Here is a 20,223-nt window from a genome sequence, read left to right on the forward strand (position 1 = left end):
AAGTGAAATATTTATAGCCGCTGAAAGAAAATATGTACAATGGCCTAAATCGCGAGACTTATGTTTCATAAATTATATTAAATCTAAAGTAGTCTAGCGTATATGTGTGATGTATAAACAATTTATTTGCTTCGTACACTTTTCTTCCTTTTCTCTCATAAACTTTTAATGTATACACATGCGCACAATTTCCAATTACAAGTATTTAGGAATAAGCCGTGGGAATAAGTATGAGAGATACGACGTGTTCGTATTTACTACATAGCATGTACGCTTATAATGACAAAAATAATAAAGAAATATTCAACGAACATCCATTTACAATGTAATTCATCAGGATAACATACTATAAGAAAAAGCGTGACATTTTATATATATTTTTTTTACATAGAGCTCGATGCTCTTATATACAAGTTCATCATATGAATTGCATAATTGCGTAATTCAAACTACATATTTAAACAACGTCAGTTTTTCCATTCTTGCTGTTTACTAAAATAAATAAAGATATTTTCTCCTTTCAACAGAGATAAAATGATATTTTAGAATTAATTTTACTTCAAACTTTGCTATTTGGGGATTAAAGTAAAACAATAATTAATAATTAATTATCTTTTATGACTTCATGTTGTACATTTTTCGTGAATGTAATATGAGAAGAAATGAATTCGACATGTTTGACTGACTCATGAAAAAATAGCATATCTATATCTATATCGAGGTTATTCTTATAAAATTGATATATCAATATTACTCATACAAAATATTTCGCATATTAATCGTCATAGGGATAATAGTAATATTATTAATAATTATATATATTAATTACTAATATATATCATCATATGTATAATATATATTACTATTAACATATATAATAATAATATTAATAGTTAATTATTAAATTAATATACTAACAGTAATAATTATGAGAATGGTTAATATGAAAAGTTTTAGATAGAAAGATTCCTTTTCAAGTCCCGCTAAATATTGAAAAATACAAATAATTGATAGTTGCCTTTTTTAAAATGAAAATTATAACATGCAGAAATATCAAAGAAAAAATGTATATATATGACATTTTAATTTATGTTACTGAGAAAAATTTTTATTTATGAATAGAAACCTAAACCGTCAAGAAAACCTATTAAATTTATTTTGTCACTAAATAATGCAAATTTGTAGAAAATTAGAAAAATCTGTGCACATCATTAAATCTAATCATAAAGTTCCAAGAAAAAATCGTATTTATTGCTAGTTCTCTAGCTAGATACAATTTAGAGATGTTATTTCCTAAGATATTTGTCGAAGCGAATTCTTGACAAAGTTGTCTATATGTTCAGAATCTATTAGAAATATGTATGTTTTGAAAATAAACGCAAAAAAGTTTTTTTTTTTTTTTAAACAAATATTTTCTATTTCAGAATTCTATTTTATTTCGGACCTCTTTCAAATCTATGAATGAAATGTACAAGTTTTATACAATACAAATTATTTCTGAGGTATCGCACTTTTTTGAAAAATATCAAAATTCCAAATCAAAATGCATTTCTATTAATAATCAATTACAATTAGATCATAAGAGTATTTAACCAAAAACAGTACGTTAACAAACAATCCCTTTCATTAATTAATAATAGTACAATCCTCCTCATTTCCCGTGGGAGCAACTGCTTCCATGTTTATTACATTATCGTTTTTATTTGAGTTTGCTTCTTTATTATCTGACATTATCGCTTCTCCATCAGTCGTATCTAGAGGAGTCTCTTGTGTTTGTTGTTCCGTTTGTTGCAATTTGTCGTCTAATTGCATATCCGTCCCTTCTGTGTTGGTAGTGGAATTATTAACAATTTCGTTATCAGTTTTCTCATCCAGTGTGTCACTTTCGTCATCTTTGGTCACTGAATTAATAATGCTATCACTCGAATTTGGTTCATTTTCTTCTTGGCAATTTTCCGATTGATCAGTAGATACAACAGGTAATTCGGTATCTTGCAACAAATGCGAAATAAATGGACTCGTTTCTACCGCTTCTTGAAGTGACATTTCATCTAAGCCTGCTTCTTCCATATCTTCCGTTTCAATGCCGTTATCCTCGATGTTCTGCAAAAAGAAGATATACTTTTCCTCATATTTGCCGAAATTCTTGTCAGATTCGGCCGGTAGATTCGAAACACTGTCGTCCTTCGGATTTTGATCGGGTCTCGTACATACAGAATAGCCGATAACTTTCTCATAATCCTTCAAGATGTCATACACAGTGCCGTACACCTGAATCGCTTTGTCCGCAGAGTGCGCACTGTCATCACCAACACCACGATGCACTACACTCTTCTTAGTTACAGTTAACAAATCTTTAATAACATTACTGTTTTTAACTGCATCAGTTGGTTCCCTGATCAGATAATCCTGATTCTCGCTCTCGGGTTCGGGATCAGAATCATTGACGCAAACCATATCTAAAGGAATATCTACATTTTCTTGGGATACTAATGTACTTTCGTTGATCGAAGACGTTTCTGTTTTCCGAGATCTCCTCCAATCAGCGTATTGGCGTATTATTCTATCGTTAATGTTCACTAATTGAAAGAGTGTGTCACGCATTTTGCAGGAGAAATGCCTGATTCTTTGTTCGGCCTCCGCTTCAACGTTCTCGCTTTCCTTGTTCACGTCAAATAAATTATACATTTTTCCCTTCGCTCTAGTTAAAACTTTGTCGAGTTCTCGGCTATGTGGCAACATTATTTCATTGAAGAAAAGTTCCTTTTCTACAGTCGCGCGGACCTCTCTCAAGGGCTGTTCTTCCCTCACGACATCGTCATCACTATTCTCCCAGGTGAGAGCAACAGGTACAACTTTCTTGGAAAAAGTATTAACGTTCATACGAGTGCTCTCAGCGGTCGTCAAATTTTCTTGCCGCGTGACCTTTTCGTCATCGGAGTCGCTGTCGAGCTCGATTATATTAGGAGTTATATTCAATTCTTCCGGCTTTGAAAGCAGTAATACAGGTCTTCCGTGCTTGTCCACTGGATTAGGTATCGACACCATCGTGTTTGGCGATGATTGAAGCGGCTGAAACGACTGATACGAGCTCGCCTGCTGAGATTGATACGACGTCGACTGTTGCTGCGGCCGTGGCGGAAGAATGATTCTCGTCGGATTCACCGTGGCTTTCACAGGCGTATGAATGTAAGCGGCAGATCCCTTAGTGTTCATGAAAGACGCGTGATACAAGGGAGGCTGTCGCTGCAACGCATTAGGATCGAATCGCGATGGTAACGAGGTATTCGATTTTATTATGCTAGGCGATGAAAGGACGATACGTTTCGCCTTCAATTCAGTCCATTCATTCGTGACTGAATTTTCGTGACTGATCGTAGAATTCGATTCAGTATCAAGAGATCGGCCGCTCAGAAACGATGCCGGTCGCGGTCTAATGGGAATCGGCGGTCTGTAAAACTGCACTTCTTTCGTAACAATGCCGTTCGTAGTGGATTGGCTGCTCAATCTTTGTCTTTTTAGTGGTTTACGTTTTATGTACGCCGCCGGTGCCCCATTGACTTTAGGCGAGTACGTTTCGTCTTCCTCCTCGGAATTGGATTCAAGTCTTCGACGCTTACGTTTATTCCTGCGCGGACAACACGTTGTTTCATCAAAATTCATCTTCTCCTCGACTTCCTGAGCGGTCATCTTCTTGTCGTGCGCAAGAATCCTAAAATACACCGCATCAAATGTAGTAAAAAATTGAACAAAGGAACTCTCGATAATGAACCAATAAATTGATTTAAAATGAACAATGAGAGTGCAACGCGATTGTTAGTGCGTAAATTGTCAGAAAATTAATATTATTTTATTTAAAAATAACAAAGCTTAGTAATAATAGATACAAGTATTTCGACTCCACTTTGAACCATCTTCAGATTTTAAAATAAAGACAAATGTATAATGTAAGTCATTGTGTATATATTATAGACTCTTGTAACGGCTGAGACCGTACGGCCCGATCACGCGTGGGCATCGTGCACGAATTGTTAAACCAGGGAGAGATCGCCGAATCTGCGGTATCCGAGACCGCGCCGAACACAGTCGCTCGAACAACGCTGACTCATATAGATCGATTGCTCTGATTGTGAGTTCGCACAGTACTGACGCTTACTTCGTATTTATTCGCATATTATATATTGAACGTGGAGTGCCTCCGAAAAAGATTGAAATCCGAAGCGCATACACTATATAACGATTATTCTATTTTGACAAGTGCCCTCCGTTTGTAATACGCGCGACCGGTGCGCATCGCGCTCAACGTTGTACTCCTATCATTATAATAAATTTCTTGTTACCAGCATTTGCATTTGTACGTTCAATGGTACAACACATTGTAATTATACAGTACCGTTAATTTTAAATAAATATTAATTTTCTTACACTTTATGCACCAACAACCGTGTTGCACTCTCATTGCCAATTTTAACACTTCGCGGACACCATATTTTTGGAGCACTTACCCCAAAACCCTAGGACTTTTAAGTCTAAAAAGTTTTTGAAAAAGCATTTCTGTTACAAAAAATCTATAGAAATTCACGTCTCATCTTTAAGGTTTCAAAGAGTGATTTCTGTACTTACATAAGCCGGAACTGTAGCAAATTTTTTTCCCCCATTTTCATGGAAATTTATAAATGAAAAATCGACTGTGCCTTAAGAGGCCCATGGTGTCCGCGCAGTGTTAAATCACTTTATTGGATCAAATATGAATATCAATATATAACAAAGGTTCATGATTTTCATAAGTGATATAATTCAATGATAATTGATACGTTCTTGTAATATTCATATCTTTGCAGTACCTTGTCACAGTTTGTACGTGTTGAAGTAGAGCCCAACACACAGCTCTCCCACTATACAAATCACTCGGATTGCATACAAAGCACTTCCATTTCTCGTCCGCTTCGATCTTCTTTCTCACCAGAGGCGAAAAATTTCTCCTTATACATTTATAACAGAATGTGTTGCTGCAATACGAGCAACAGTATAAATTGCCACCGTTCGCGCACCATCTGCAGAACATATCTGTAGCGTCATCACCTGAGAATGCAAAAAAAGAATATGGATTATCATGATTATCTAGATACACACACATACAAATGCAGTATGTAATACACAATCAATACCCTGTTCAAAACTGCCGTCTCCATAAAACTCACGACAACTCGCGCACAATAATGTACGGAGCACAGGATGCTCGAACATGTTATGAGCCTGAGCCGGGGCGGAACCGATGTGCACGTCGCAGGCTGTGCAGTGAATTCTACGGAATCGTACGGCTGCGATATCTGGAAGCAAAATTAGAGACAAAATTTACACTACGACGTACAATTCTCGTGGCTTTGGGAGAAGCGTCTCGGCCTCCCGTGTAATTCGTATCCTTCGTGACAAACCTCGGGCTCTAGAGCGCAATTAAAAAGCGAGACTAAACTATAAACTAAATTAGGAACTACTCGTTACAAGCCAAGGCATTCAGTGGATTCTTGTCTAGACAGTCTAGAGAGCTGACCGTTGCCGAACATGAGCTTGTAGTAATTGCTCTCCTCCTGGGAGACCGATGTGGTGGTCGTGCCGGTCGTACTGGGTGCCTTCTCCTTTCCTGGTGTCACTGAAAAAAGAAAAAAAACCCGCGAGGGTAAATAGGTAGGTTAGAGCGGTCGTTCCAGTAAAAAATCACTCTACGGGTGGCGAGTGCCGCGCGTCACCGTCGCTCGACCCCTAAACGCCCTGCTCACCGTTCTCCTTGATGTCCGCCTCCACCTTCACCTGTACCTCGAGCATGCTCGAGATATCCATGGTGCCCGGATCGCGGCCTCGCAGTCGCTCGCTCGTCATCGAAAACGCACCTTTCAAAACAACACCGGGTCAGACTGCGCCGCCATTTTCCTACGGGAGAGCGTAGCCGGCCACGGCCGCGAATCGACAGACGGGGCCGACAGAGCCGGAGGTGGGTCGCATTTCGAAGCTGCGGGGATCGGGAAACGATATTTTTCGCTCGCACGCTGCCGGAAGAGAAATTCCAATTCGAAATGGCACATCGAAAGAGAGAGAGAGAGAGAAAGAGAGAGAGAGAGAGAGAGAGAGAGAGAGAGAAAGAAAGAAAAAGAGCGATAGAGTTGTTTTCGTTCGAACTTTCATGATTTTTTTTTACCTTGACCAAACTCCGATTAAATTAATCGGCAGATAGTTCAATCGGTAAATTGGTTACGGCAAAATTTTTAACCGTATAATTTCCGATCTAATCTTTTCACATATCAAACAGCAAACAATAATTCTGCCCGTGTTTTAACGAAATAGTACAGGAATAATTATTTTCTGATTTAATTTATATCGCTTAACTTTAATTTATTCTAATCTTTTTTTCCACGTACGTGTTAAAGTTGAATAACAAAAAACTTGTAATTTTGTTTATGTTAACGAAACAAATACATTATATACCTACTTTTCGACAAGTTATAATTTTTCTTTCCATTACTACGTTATTTACGCGAGCGTTTACTTTTGTAGTAACTTTTACGATAATTATTCCTTCGCGTAAACAAGTGATATATCGTAAAGTTACTACAGAAGTAACGTTCGCGTAAATGTAGTAAATGTCTAAGCAACAAAAAAATTTATAATGGGAATTAACAGAATATCTCGCAGGTTATTATTCGACAGGTTAATCGCCGGTCAATCGCGATCATGATATTTATAGATTTTATCTTTTATCAAAAGATTGTCTTAAATCTGATCTCATAGGTGGCCTTAAGATTCCATTCAGCCAATGAGATAATCGTATAGCATCTAATGCCCATTTCTGCACCAATGCCGATTAACTTTAATCTCGGCTTAAAACTAACCTTTATCCTTTTTTAATTTTAAGAATTAGAAAAAGATAAAAAGTAAATTAAACCGAGATTAAAGTTAAATGAAACATATATGATGAATGCCGCTCAAGTTAATCGAAATTTGGTCAAAGTCATCCCGGAAGTTCGTCCCTAACCCGGAAGTTCAATATGGCTGCATCGGCCAATCGCGCGATTGGCAGAGTTGCTCCCAAAAAAGACCGCACTGCATTAGGTTTGACAAATATTTATCGCAGCGCGAGATAATCGACACGAATAATTAGCTCTTAACGACGATGATTCAAGTTATCTCGCATTGTTGTCCGATACGTGGTATAACGACGTTAAATTCCTTTCCAATCCATCTTGTCCCCCGTAGACCCGGGGCCCACCGTAGACCGAATTCGGCCCTGCGACGCCCTGCGTGCGTTGCCCCGGAAACCGGGTCCGTTTAAAAATGGCGCATGTTTTCGATTTCGCTGTCAACGTGCTCGCGGGACGGCCGGGGACGACTTCGCGACGAAAAATGAACGAGGGGACCGCGGCGGGCGCGAGTTCGCTCGACAAGACGGCGCGGAAACTCGCCGACGACATACAGAGCATGGCGAATTACAGGGCGCTTTACAGCGAGATACAGGTGCGTGTTTGCCGTGTTCGTCGTGTTCGACGGTTGTTCTTGACAGGCATTGCATTTTCCATTCTGTCCTTTCGCAGAGGCTCGTCGCGTCGCCCGCAGTGGACAGAAACGATTTCAAGCACTCGCTGATCACGGCACTCAAGGATAACGGTCTGGAAACGGAGATCCGAAACACGGTGTTTCACTGGGCGCGATCGCGGGTACTTTCCCACAATGAATTCCTTCGATTATAAGATATCCGCCTAATGTCTATTTCTGCCAATGTAGATTAACTTTAATCTCGGTTTATAACTTACTCTTTAGCTTTTTCTAATTCTTAGAACTAGCGGAAGATAAAAAGTAAGTTAAACTAGAGATTAAAGTTAATCTCTGCATTGATAGAAATTGACATACATGGATCTCTCTCTTTTTTTCTTTCTCCATAGGGTTCGTTACATTCTCGATCAGTTTCGCACATACAGACAGCTGACCTGAGCTACTTGAAGAAGACTCAGATTCAATGGGAACGGCGCATACAGAAATCGTTGAACTCGACGTGCAGCGAATTGAATATTCCACTGGCTCGTATAAGGCCTACTACGGATAGGGACGAGCTGGCCGAAAAGTGGAATGAGTTGAGCACTTACGACATCGGTAAATGTTACGGCGAATTTAAAGATTTATTGTAAAAGCTCTGCTTGGGGGATTATTTACGACGTAAATGATTGATACGACGTAATATGATTTTCAGATCTGTCGCAATACCGACCGTTGTACGCGCCGAAGGACTTCCTGGATGTATTGTTCTCCATACGTGATCCATCGTTCAAAAAGCAACCGTGTGTAATTATAGATTTGTGTAGACATCAAACCAGCATTATTGGAATAAAAATGTATATCAAGTTTTTATTTGAAACATTTCAGAGACGAATTAAATTGGGATTTCAGTCACATACAAATTAGTGTAAAAACGCTCGCGCAATTGGTACGAATTCTATCCAATCGCTTCTGTAATTTATAATTTGTGTATTTGTATGTATGTATAGAAATTTTCTTTGTGTAGAGGCGTATGTATTCAGAATTAGCGCAGGGAATGCCATTACTGGGAGTAAATCCTGATATGCCGGCCACGGAAAACTTTCCAAATTTAGAAGCCGAGCGAACGCACATTGGCGAAAAAGTATTGAACTCGAATCACGCCCCGATTGCTCAAGAGTTTCTCAAAAGAGGATCCCCTCGTGCGTTACGCGGCCGTATCTGGTCACTCGTTCTCGGATCTGTTATCAAAGATAACGTATGATTGATATCTTTGTCGTACGTGGCTGAGCTAAAGATTGATGTCTCTGGTTACCAAGTATAGATAATTTTTTTCTTTTAGGATGTAGAATATTATGAGGAATTGAAAAATATGGTTTTGCAATATGATATCGTAGTAGACAAGCTGATAATAATGGTAATTTATATTTTAAAATTACGTTAGCCTCTTTTTTAAATAAAAGACATAACGTGAAACACCCTGTATGTGGATATAATCTTGTAGGACGTACAATTGACGGCGAGAAACGACGATCAGTACTTTGTATTCGAAGACGTTTTGTATAAGACAATGTTGTGCTTCTCAAGAGATTCCGAGATACTCGCGCCAGTCACAACCGACAGAAGTGCTGGGGGTCAGGTGATCCATGCGGTTTTGCAAGGCAAACCAGCGACGCTGGAAAATACCCTGGTCTTCCCACCAAGCGGCGTTATTCCGTTTCACGGATTTACAATGTACGGTAAGGAGTTGCAAAAGAAATATATAACATATACACATACTGTATGCGTCTAATTAATTAATTTTCAATATTTTTATGCCAGCCACGCCATTTTGTTATTTATATGATGATCCCTGCGCCATGTATTGTACTTTCCGTGCGTTTTACTTGAGATACTGGTTTCGTTTGCACACTGTATCGAGCCACGAGCAAGGTATAGTTGCCCTCTGCTTGCTTTTTGAACGATTACTGCAATGCCATGAACCGCAGTTGTGGGCCCATTTCAAAAATATACACATTCAACCGTGAGTTTATATCACTTTCTCTTACTATGGCGTTATTCGTGCGGACCGTCAATTTAACGCGTCTACATTTTCAGCATAAAAATAGTTTTCAAATGGCTCATGAGGGGCTTCAGTGGCCATTTACCGCCTGAACAGCTATTGTATCTTTGGGATTTAATTCTCGGTTATGACTCTTTGGAAATTATCCCATTATTAGCGGTGACAATATTGAGTTTTCGAAAAGAAAATTTACTGCAAGTTAATACTCAACAGAATGTAGAGGTACAGAAATTACACCATCGTGAATTATATGCAGTTGTATAGATTTTTATATATTTAGTATCTAATATATATATTTTTCTATTTTCAGGCTGTGTTAGCAGACTTATCCTCATTAAAAGTAATGCCTTTGCTGCAGCTGGCTCTTTTAAAAGAATAATATCACTTTTACTACACGCGAAATTATCATAAAATTTGTTATTTTTTTTTATTTTTTAGTTTTGTATCACTCCATTTGATCTCGCATATCTTATTCCGCAATTTTATTCGCGAAAATATATCGATGTGGAAAAATTATATGCGTCGCGTATTGAGCAAACGAACATAAATAAAGATAAACGTAGACACGTACAACTTTGATAAATGTATATTGAGTAACAGCAATGTGAGCAAAGTAATCGCCGATATATCTATAAGAGACTTCAAACAATGTATCGTGGAGAAGGGATAAAGTGCGGCGCTCCGACGGAGGGTGGAGGGGGATTTTCCTGCTTCCGGCTGTCAAGAGAGCTTGGTCTCAGAGCTCGGTAGAGTAACGTAGAGCGGTGACGCCTGGCTCTCGTCGTCCTCTCGTGTTCGTTGCCGGCTTGCATTCCCGGATACTCGCCGCGAAAGCGCGAGTCGGTGAAACGAGAGGCGTGTTTCGACACGCGCTTCGATTTGCGAAATTCGTGAGTATCCCTCCGTCCTGTCTGGTGTCTCCTCGTCTGCCGATTTACGCGTCGCCGCTGACAGCGTCATTGCGGCAACGCCAAGCGGCGATCTACTCCTACGGCCCCCACACGTCGCACGAAGGGTAGGGTGGTTCTCCACCCCCAAATTATTAGTCACGCACAGCTTTGCTCAGGCGGCTCCGAGCGAATCGCGTCGGCGTCGTTCGCTTGTTGTCACCGACGCGGTTGATGCCCAGCCTCGGGAGAGAAAGAGACTCCGGCGTCGATTTCTCCCTACCATTATCCGCGCCGCGAGAGCAACGCCCAGCGAATTATTCGCATGTGTTCGAGTGCCCCTGCGCGAAATTCCGATTGAGTTTTCTCGCGAGAATTGTCTCCGTAAAAGGTTTTCGCGGACGCTCGTCTTTGTCCTGCGCCCAAATTGTGCCTGTAGGTCTCTTAAAAAATTCTAATACTTCCCACATATGCTCGGCAAATATCTCACACTTTTTAATAATTGCACATTTTTAAGAGTGCTAAGATAGAGCAAACATAATATACGATTACATCCAATCTTTCGAAATTTATTGTTAATGAAATTCCAATGATGTAACCCGGTGCTTTTATTTCCTCCAGATTACATGATTTAAGGGGATTGCCTGGACATTTAAACTGAGTCAGCAGTGTCAAAATGGCTTGGCGTTTCAAAGCGTCCAAATACAAAAATGCAGCGCCGATCGTTCCCAAGCCGGAGGCTTGTATTCGGGATATCTCCGTGGGATCCTATCAAACTTATGGGAATAATATAACAGCATCTGCAGCATTCATGGCATTCAATGTTGATCATAACGGTACACTCTTTATCTGCAATCTTCTTATCTTCTAAACTTTAATTTTTATTCACAAATTATTCTAAAAAAAAATTTCTTATCGTCCAAAGGATCCAGTCTGGCAGTATTACCGCTGGAGGACTGTGGCAGAAAGAGCAAGACTATGCCATTGCTTCATGCACACGCAGATACCGTGACGGATATGGATTTTTCTCCATTTCATGACGGCTTGCTCGCAACTGGGTCTCAGGATTGTCTCGTAAGCATCTTCGTGCTTTATTTTTGGCGAGCATAATATGAATAAATGTAAAGTACTATTTTCAAACATTTTTCTAGAGATTAAATTAATTCTGTTTGTATAAAATTAGGTAAAATTATGGCACATCCCAGAAAGTGGCTTGGAAGAATCCTTGTGCAATCCAGAATGCACGTTCTCGCACCGTCAGCGAAGAGTGGAAGCAGTATGCTGGCATCCTTCTGCCGAACATCTTCTGACCACTGCATCATTCACCAATCTCTCGCTCTGGGATGTTCTCTCGCAACAGGAACTATTTTGTAAATATTTTGTAACTTTATCTATTAACACTCACTGTTTTATTCTCTTATTTATGAAATTCACGTTGTTACAGCTAACAATAGCGACCACACCGAAGTAATTCAGTCTGTAAGTTGGAAGGAGGACGGTACTGTTTTAGCGACATGCTGCAAGGACAAACAACTGAGGATTATAGATCCGCGCGCATCGCCGTGTATCGTCAATTCATGCTCGAGCCATCAAAGTATTAAAGATTCCAGAATAGTCTGGCTAAACAGCGACCGAATACTCACCACAGGATTTGATGCAGCAAGACTGCGTCAAGTTTACATTAGGGACTTGAGGCATTTAAATGAGCCAGTGAAAACATTGGAATTAGATTGTAGTACTGGGTAAATATGAGTTGAATTCGATTTTCAACCTACCTGGAAAAACTCGAGATTTATTTAATTAGTAACGCTAAGTATAATTACCAAGATAATTATTTGTATTTATATTTTATAGTATTTTGATGCCGCTTTTCGATTCCGACACAAATATGCTCTTCCTCGCTGGCAAAGGAGACACCACTATTATGTACATGGAAGTCACAGACAGAGATCCTTATCTCGTGGAAGGAATTCGTCACAGCGGTGAGCAAACTAAAGGAGTGTGCCTGGTTCCTAAACGAGCATTAAATGTAATGCAGGCTGAAGTTAACAGGCTGTTACAACTCACCTCCAATATGGTGATTCCTATCATGTATCAGGTTCCACGAAAAGTAAGTTATATTAAATACTGTCTGTATATCTGAATTGCCACATACAACATACATATATCTAAACTTTTTAATGAACATTAAATTTCAGACATACAGAGACTTTCATGCAGACATTTATCCGGACACAGCTGGTCCAGTTGCTCAAAATAATGCAACATCGTGGGTTAAGGGTCATAATGCACCTGTGCCAAAGATATCGTTAGATCCTGCTAAAAGAAACAAAGGCGAAGATCCGATTACTGTGAGTAAACATTTTAATAAATGTTGTGAAAGTTCCAACATCTCTCTTAACGTGGCACACATTTGAAGTAGCTTTGATCGTTAAAAGAAATTTGTTTGCTTATTTGTAAATATCAGTTATATGATTGCTTTAAATTCAAATCATCAATCACTGCATGCTTTTCATCATCATAATGTTTTCTCGCATTATCATCTCATTTACTTTCTAAAATAATTAGATTTTGAGAATAAATATAGAGTTTTATAATATCAATTTATTCATGTATTTACTACAATATTTATTTTAATATATATTTTTAAGTAAATTATTTTAAGTAAATTATACATGTATTATAAAATTTAAAAAAGTAATCAATTTGATGTCACTTATTTTATACAAAGCAGTTATTTTGTTTGTAGAAGTATTACACTGTAACTTTATTTAAAAATTGCTTGCTGAATACATACGAACTTTTATATAATAAATATTTACAATGTACTTTTTATGCTATATAAGTGCTAAATTTTTCAGTGGTTTCTGGTATAATATTATGTATTATAAATGTAAGGGATGAATATAATTTAAGAAATAATTTTATTATATAATATTTTATATCTCTATATAGGTATAACTTTACAGGAATTCATATTTATTAAATTATTTTATTACTACTAATTATGTATATATTTATTTTGCGTTATTTAGTTTCTTTCTCCATATTCTGTGTATATTTTTTTCACGTTTCAGATATCCAATATATGTTTTATAATTTATACATTAGCACCATTCAAACTATTATTCCTGGCACGTGTAATATAAGTGGCAATTGATGTTGTAGCTTATTCTACAGTGTAAGTAATAGTACGAAATGTAAAAAACATTTGTATATTGTCTATATGGCCATGAGATTAATTTCTTTCTACAAATTCGCTTTCAACAAATTTAATCACAAGATAAGCTTTATGATAAGCGATTGGAGCTTATTCGTATCTTTCTTTGTATATTGCTGTCTATTCTGTACAAAAATGCAAGTCACGTGTGTACATATATGTGTAAAAATAATGTGAATGTAGCTAAATTGTTGACTATTATTAAATTATCGCATCGATTGTGCAGAAATGTATATCAAAAGTGCAAAGTATCGGGCAGTGTAGATTGGTTTTGCATGCGGTTTGCGGTCATTAAGGAATTTACCGTACCTCCAGGTACACAAAGGGAACTTAGCGGCGCTCAAAGACAATCAGCGCGAAATTAAAGTAGAACAAACGAACCGGCCACCGAAACCCTTGGTCATTACTGGGCCGAAAGGATTCTCAAAACCGCAGAGCGTTAACGTGAACGTCAACGTGAACGTAAACGAAAATGACACCAATATGGAGAACGATAACGAGAAGATCGAAGATTCGAAAAAGCTATCCGAGGCAGAAGAAGAAAAGACCAAGATACAGAATGGAGGACAAACCGTTCCACCGAAACCTTTGCCGAGAGCATCAAGAACCAACAGTATCTCCGAGGAGGAACCAAAACCAGTAGCGCGTCCTCGTACATCGCCAAATCCCGGATCAGTAGTTACATCAGTGAATCCTAATGCAATCGGCGGATATAAGGTTATAATTAACTTAAAAAAGAAATTAATGTATACATAGAGGCCGGGTATTTGATTTCTGTGACAACGCGTGACACTTTTGCATGCGACCCAGTTTCTTCCTATATAACATCACATTCATATCATCATTGTCATACCATTACTAACAGTTGATAACAATTTTCAAAAGATAGCTAGAGGCAAATAAAAATTTTCTCATTTGTTTTTTTTTTAATTTTAGCCCCGACTTGGTCCTAAACCATTCCAAGCAAAGTCCAGCAGCCAGGAGTTTTCATTTGACAAGGTTTTCTCTGTACCACTTGCACCGAATAATGACAGCAATACCAATGGTTATCAGAATGAAATTAATAACACTGTAGAGCATAATACAGAGGCAGATAAATCGCCGACCTTAACACCTAATGAGCGCACAAAAGATACGGAAAATGGCAAGAGTGATTCGAGTTCTATCGAGGAAGACGCTAATTCCAGTGACTCCGGTTACAAGCCGAAGACACCGAGCACTGCGGAAAGACGCAAAGTGTTCGAGACGAAAGTAAAGGACGAATCGCCCGAGAACGAGGATGTTGGGAATTTCGAACGCGGCACGAATAGAAATTCAATAGCCGAAAGGCGGCGCCTTTACGAGAGTCGATCCGTGTCTGTCACCGATGGGAATTTGGCGGAAAAGGCAATGGGCTCGCCGACCATGCTGAGACGAAGAGATTCCTTCAAGGCAAAGAGCGAGGTGATTAAAGAAGACGAAACGAAGAAGAGCATTCCCATGTTGCGACAGCAGAGCATGGATCCTAAATTGGAAAAGGTGGAGCCCGTTGTGACGCCAGCTTCGAAAAGGACGTCGACAGTTTTCGGTAAGGGTTGCGCACAACTTTGAAAATTTTTTTCTTGATGCGATGTTCAACGCAAATTCCTTGATTGTTATACAGGAAGAGTGTCCAAGTTTCGCCACTTGAAGGGTACTCCGGGACACAAATCTACACACATTGAGAATATACGCAATATCAGTCGCCAAATATCCGGCGAGTGCGATGGCTTTCATGGTATGTTTATCCCAATAAGACTAGATTTGAAGGAGATTTTTAAATGTTATAAACATGGCTGCTTTATTTCATAAATTTGTAGCTAATCCCGATCGAGTGGCTGTACCTTTGAGTGGCCCAGGTGGAAAGATAGCAGTATTGGAATTGAAGAAAACTGGAAGACTACCTGATGGAGTTATGCCAGCATTGGTTCACGGCGCGGCTGTAATGGACTTTCAGTGGGATCCGTTCGATAATCAACGACTAGCAGTTGGTAAAGTATAGAAGTTGAAAATTACAACAAAAAAGAAACACGCTATTCCACCCAGATTTGAGAATAATAGAATTTATTTGTCCTAGCTTGTGACGATGGAATAATTCGCTTGTGGGAAATACCTGAGTCTGGTCTGGCGGAACCGACAAACGAACCGAAACACATCATAGAAGCCCATACCGATAAGATTTATCTGATCAAATTTCATCCACTGGCGTCAAATGTTCTCGCATCCGCTTCGTACGATATGACCGTCAAAATCTGGGATTTATCGCTCTTGTCATCTACCGAGACGGCAATTGCGAAAATCACGTTGACCGGTCATACTGATCAGATATTCAGTTTGGCATGGTCACCGTGCGGTCAGTACCTTGCCAGCGCATGCAAAGACGGTAAACTACGTATCTATAAACCTCGATCGAGCGACGTTCCCGTGAAAGAAGGAAAGGGTCCCGTCGGAACGAGAGGGGCGAGAGTCGTATGGGCGCTCGAAGGCAGATATCTCGTTGTAATGGGCTTTGACAAGTAAGCACAACGAAGCGCCACATGTTTTGTTGACATATAATAAAAAGAAACATGTATGGAGCAAGTAATGATCGATATCTATATCTTCCAGAGTTTCTGAAAGACAGATTTACGTATTTAAAGCGGACAATTTGAATTCTCCTTTGAACACTGTTGGATTGGACGTCTCGCCTGCCATACTAATGCCATATTATGACGAAGATAGCTCCACGCTTTTCCTGACTGGACGTGTAAGACTCTGTTTTTATACTCAAGCTTAATTACACGAGAAGTTTACCTGGTAATCTTACTCTTTTTTTGTTTCGAACATTATTTTTAGGGCGATTCTACAATATATGCATTTGAAGTAACCGAGGAAGCCCCATATTGCTGTCCATTGAGTCACCATAGATGCAGCAGCTTGCACCAGGGCTTGTCATTCCTTCCGAAAAATAAATGTGACGTGGCTAGCGTGGAATTTGCCTCTGCCTTGAGACTAACAAATAACACAATAGAGCCTTTAAGCTTTACCGTGCCCCGTATAAAGGTACATACTGTTCGCACAATATATATAGTATGAAATCACTGACGTGAAAGCGCTGATATGTTCCATTCGTTCATTCGTTTCAGAGCGAATTATTCCAAGACGATCTCTTTCCCCCAACCAAAGTTATCTGGAAACCGACTTTATCCGCGTCAGAGTGGTTTAACGGTGGCAATAAACAGCCGTCTAGAATGAGTCTTAAACCACCTGGTATGGATAATTGTAAGTAAAAAATTCTATATTCTTAAAATGGAAGGAAATATCCGTTACATGCGAGTTTTTATTCACAGTAACTGAGAATCAATCCCAAAGTGCAGTTACACTTCCCCAAATTCCAACCAAACCATCACCGACTCCTTTTGGTATCACTACACAACCCTTCAGTAGATTAGGATGGAATCCGGACATTAAGGCAAAACAAGAAGAGGTGAGATGGCAATTAAATTTACGCATTTTGCATGTACCTTATAAATTGATATATTGGTGTAAAAATTATTTCTTTTACAAGATATAATCACATATCTGTAACATCAGACTTCATTGAGGGATAAAATCACGATTGGACGGCTGCATGTATAAGCTTCGAATTTGATATGTAGTTTTCTAATGACTTGCAACATTGTAAAGTGTGACAAGCTTGACTTATATAATTTAATACAAAATGCATTATTTGAAAAAAATGTCTTGAAACTATCTAGAAAACAATTTTCTTATATGCTATTAAAATTCATATTGTATTTACGGGGTATTCTTGCTTCTCTATGGGATATCATGATATCATGTTTCATATTATGTTTGAGCATATTGTGTGGTATGTGTGCATCAGATCCAGAAAACTATGAGCCATTTTGTGGGAGATGTCATCCAGTGTTCACTAGAACAAGATCACATGGAAGGTGTCGAGGAACACGAATGGGTAGGTTTCATTTGTCGTGTTAAGTTCGGGTTTTTAAGTAGTTATTTATTTACCGCATAGTAGCTTAATACATTTGCATTCAGTAGCTATACTATATGTGAGTGTACAATATCTTTTGTGCCGCATTATCTTTTTTTTGCATTTTAATAAAAATGGCAGTAAGAAGCAATAAGTTTCGAAGTCGAGAAAACATTTGTTTAAAACGTTTTTTTACAAGAAATACGATGATAAATCAAAACTTTATTTTTATTTTAGGACGAGTGAAAATTGAAGACTTGTGGATAGATGCAAACCGGTAAGGTAAAAATCTAAACGTAATATTGTTCGAGCCGCGTAAATTATTTATAAGTTAGAATTATATATCGCGCGAATGGCAAGAATATCGCAGTGTTACTGTGTATAGAGTGAGAGGCAGTTGTATCTGAGAGAGATATACTTCCAACGATTTTCTTTTGCGGAGGAAGTGAGAGATAAGTACAGTGTTTTATATCAATTTACAACAACTAATACTCATTTTTTCATAAATCTAGCTTAAGATTTTGTAAACGCATTTTTCAATGCATAGAAATAAGAGTTCAGGCCTTGTTAAACCACATTAATTTAAAGTGAAAAGATAAACGAAGTAAATGGCACAAGAGATTTTTTAATCTGGCGTAAATCAATACAATATTTGATATAGCGCAGTGTCGATATGATAACACTGTTCTTATAAAACCAAAATGCGTGATTATAGCTCTAGTCCCAGATCATTTTTCTTTAATCGCTGATTTGTTTCACGTATATATTTCTAGCTACAAATAATTCTATAGTATTCTATAGTATATCACTGTAGAGATTATATTAGAAGTAGGGATATGCTTAATTATTGTCAAGAGAATTGAGAAACTTATAATACGATTTGACAATAGTTTCATCCATCTATTTAATGAATATCAGTTTGGAAGTTTATTGGATGAGTAATTCTTCATAGAGCAAATATACTAGTATATTTATTACGCTTTTCAGTACCGAGTGTGAACGATATCAATTGTGTCAGAGACAATTATTGACGAGTATTTAATTCCCTCTAAATATCCTGTATTAGAATGATTAAGTTCCCGTTGTAAACAAGAAAAACAAAATTTGCAATATGTGCCATTTGTGAAACGACAGACATGACAGCCAATCTGTCGTTCATAAGAAAAAGAAAAAACAGTATTACGACCAATATTATTAGGTCTTTAAAAGTAATTTATTTCGTGAAGTTTGTCGAAGTTGACATTCCTTATTTAACTGCCACACCAGTGCCAGACTTATCTTCGTTTCGGCAATGCCAAGTGTCAATAATGGTCTCAATGTATATGTCATAATATAATCTATCATCGTATATGTGTGATAATAGAGCAAATGACAGTCTCGTCGCAGAATTGTGGGGCAGAGGTTTTTTACGGTATCCTTGTACGCACATACAAAAAGACATTATACAAAATAACTGATAGATACGACGCGTAAATAAGTAATCGTAAGCCAGTAATTTAATTGTATGGCGAAGTATACTTCAATTTACGTCTTGATCGATGAGCATTGAGCACTCTGCAAGATTCAAACAATATTAATCTAAAAAAAAATGACTGATCTTTTTTACGATCTTTTCTTATCAAAATACTAAATGTAATGCCGATTTATTAAGCGATAATCTTTTCATATGAATATTCAGATCAGAATATTTTATCTCGCTTTTCATAATGGTTTTTTCAAACTAGTCGTTATAAAAAAATGATGGTACTATGTCCTCCAAAAACAAGTTTTGTAACTGACGATAAAACGCTAATTTTTCTTTGCGAAAAATTTAATTATGAATATTATATGTATATATAAACTTTTTCTTATTTTTCTTTGCATTTCGGCACGCAAATGCATTTGATCAACATAGTGCCAAAAATCCATTATCAATAGTATTTTTTGTATCTTGCACATTTTAGACCTGTAAGATGTCCCGAAACATTCGAAAGTATTAAGAAATTTTCTATACGTGTCAAAGGTAAAGAATAAGACGAAATTTGATTTGTCGCTGCCATTTATGTCTTGTCCGTACTACTGACTTTATATTGCATTATATTGAAAGGAGGTGTGATAGTGTTGCACATATCTTAATGTAATTTTTTTTTTAATTCGATTATTCGTATATGTTATATATTGCACAAAATTACAATCCAGATTTGTAACCGTTTTGCAGTTTTCAAGCAAGCTCTATCCGTTTACGACCAGATCATGAATAATAAAGCGCGATCTTTTACAGCACGAGATTTGAGATGGAGATGCATAATAAAAAAAAAAATATATACGAGACTGAACGTTTCATGACATTCGAGATCTCGTGCTCTGTAAATCATTGCTGTCTAAATAATTTTATCATATAGTAATGTACCTTTATATCTCAATCTTATAACGTTCATGTATTTCAGCTATAAAACATTTTTATCAAAAATTCTAATCACGTTTGATTCTTAAGTATCCTCCATCTAATAAGTATAATCGTATAAGTATTGTTTCTTAAATATATGTAAAATGAAAGATTTTT

At 37.7% G+C, this 20,223-nt stretch overlaps 3 protein-coding genes across 8 annotated transcripts; 2 read left to right on the top strand and 1 right to left on the bottom strand.

Annotated features, from left to right (window-relative positions):
- Positions 1-103: 103 nt before the first annotated feature.
- On the bottom strand, positions 104-6,042 carry LOC139821440 (uncharacterized). 2 transcript variants are annotated; one of them, XM_071792451.1, is made up of 5 exons: positions 5,778-6,042; positions 5,503-5,650; positions 5,169-5,330; positions 4,845-5,082; positions 104-3,712 (listed from the first exon to the last, which is right to left on the bottom strand). In XM_071792451.1, exons 3-5 carry the CDS (start codon positions 5,245-5,247, stop codon positions 1,627-1,629), a joined length of 2,403 nt encoding a protein of 800 aa, XP_071648552.1. In that variant the 5' UTR covers positions 5,248-5,330; positions 5,503-5,650; positions 5,778-6,042; the 3' UTR covers positions 104-1,626. The 2 variants fall into 2 exon arrangements, with proteins under 2 accessions (XP_071648552.1, XP_071648547.1); XM_071792446.1 differs by having other exon boundaries at positions 5,552-5,650; positions 5,778-6,041.
- LOC139821462 (TBC1 domain family member 19) lies at positions 5,902-10,024 on the top strand. The gene is made up of 12 exons (XM_071792494.1): positions 5,902-5,989; positions 7,249-7,506; positions 7,584-7,706; positions 7,932-8,139; positions 8,237-8,324; positions 8,410-8,470; positions 8,549-8,779; positions 8,864-8,938; positions 9,026-9,260; positions 9,343-9,544; positions 9,619-9,805; positions 9,894-10,024. The coding sequence occupies exons 2-12, from the start codon at positions 7,327-7,329 to the stop codon at positions 9,960-9,962; spliced, it is 1,659 nt and encodes a 552-aa protein (XP_071648595.1). The 5' UTR covers positions 5,902-5,989; positions 7,249-7,326; the 3' UTR covers positions 9,963-10,024.
- Positions 10,025-10,225: 201 nt separating this feature from the next.
- Positions 10,226-20,133, top strand: Pod1 (coronin pod1). Of its 5 annotated transcripts, none has more exons than XM_071792422.1 (18): positions 10,229-10,598; positions 11,092-11,306; positions 11,396-11,544; positions 11,654-11,840; positions 11,915-12,212; positions 12,325-12,580; positions 12,669-12,821; positions 14,006-14,407; positions 14,627-15,257; positions 15,333-15,446; positions 15,529-15,699; positions 15,786-16,224; positions 16,316-16,454; positions 16,544-16,750; positions 16,834-16,969; positions 17,038-17,174; positions 17,574-17,663; positions 17,919-20,133. In XM_071792422.1, exons 2-18 carry the CDS (start codon positions 11,147-11,149, stop codon positions 17,925-17,927), a joined length of 3,678 nt encoding a protein of 1,225 aa, XP_071648523.1. In that variant the 5' UTR covers positions 10,229-10,598; positions 11,092-11,146; the 3' UTR covers positions 17,928-20,133. The 5 variants fall into 5 exon arrangements, with proteins under 5 accessions (XP_071648530.1, XP_071648523.1, XP_071648519.1 ...); XM_071792418.1 differs by having other exon boundaries at positions 10,230-10,473; XM_071792425.1 differs by lacking the exon at positions 10,229-10,598 and adding an exon at positions 10,638-10,905.
- The last annotated feature ends 90 nt before the right edge of the window (positions 20,134-20,223 follow it).

The sequence above is a fragment of the Temnothorax longispinosus genome, chromosome 1 (assembly GCF_030848805.1).
Source record: "Temnothorax longispinosus isolate EJ_2023e chromosome 1, Tlon_JGU_v1, whole genome shotgun sequence".
NCBI classification, from domain to species: Eukaryota; Metazoa; Arthropoda; class Insecta; order Hymenoptera; family Formicidae; genus Temnothorax; species Temnothorax longispinosus.

Bases quoted from the DNA above. Each gene is read 5' to 3' on its own strand.
- Pod1 (XM_071792422.1), top strand. From the start codon at position 11,147: ATGGCTTGGCGTTTCAAAGCGTCCAAATACAAAAATGCAGCGCCGATC. The intron at 15,258-15,332 runs GTAAGGGTTGCG...ATTGTTATACAG, and splicing joins AAGGACGTCGACAGTTTTCG to GAAGAGTGTCCAAGTTTCGC. The intron at 15,700-15,785 runs GTAAAGTATAGA...TATTTGTCCTAG, and splicing joins TAATCAACGACTAGCAGTTG to CTTGTGACGATGGAATAATT.
- LOC139821440 (XM_071792446.1), bottom strand. From the start codon at position 5,877: ATGACGAGCGAGCGACTGCGAGGCCGCGATCCGGGCACCATGGATATC. The intron at 5,651-5,777 runs GTGAGCAGGGCG...TTCTTTTTTCAG, and splicing joins GGCGGACATCAAGGAGAACG to TGACACCAGGAAAGGAGAAG. The intron at 3,713-4,844 runs GTACTGCAAAGA...GGTGTATTTTAG, and splicing joins CACGTACAAACTGTGACAAG to GATTCTTGCGCACGACAAGA.
- LOC139821462 (XM_071792494.1), top strand. From the start codon at position 7,327: ATGGCGCATGTTTTCGATTTCGCTGTCAACGTGCTCGCGGGACGGCCG. The intron at 7,507-7,583 runs GTGCGTGTTTGC...GTCCTTTCGCAG, and splicing joins CGCTTTACAGCGAGATACAG to AGGCTCGTCGCGTCGCCCGC. The intron at 8,140-8,236 runs GTAAATGTTACG...TATGATTTTCAG, and splicing joins GTTGAGCACTTACGACATCG to ATCTGTCGCAATACCGACCG.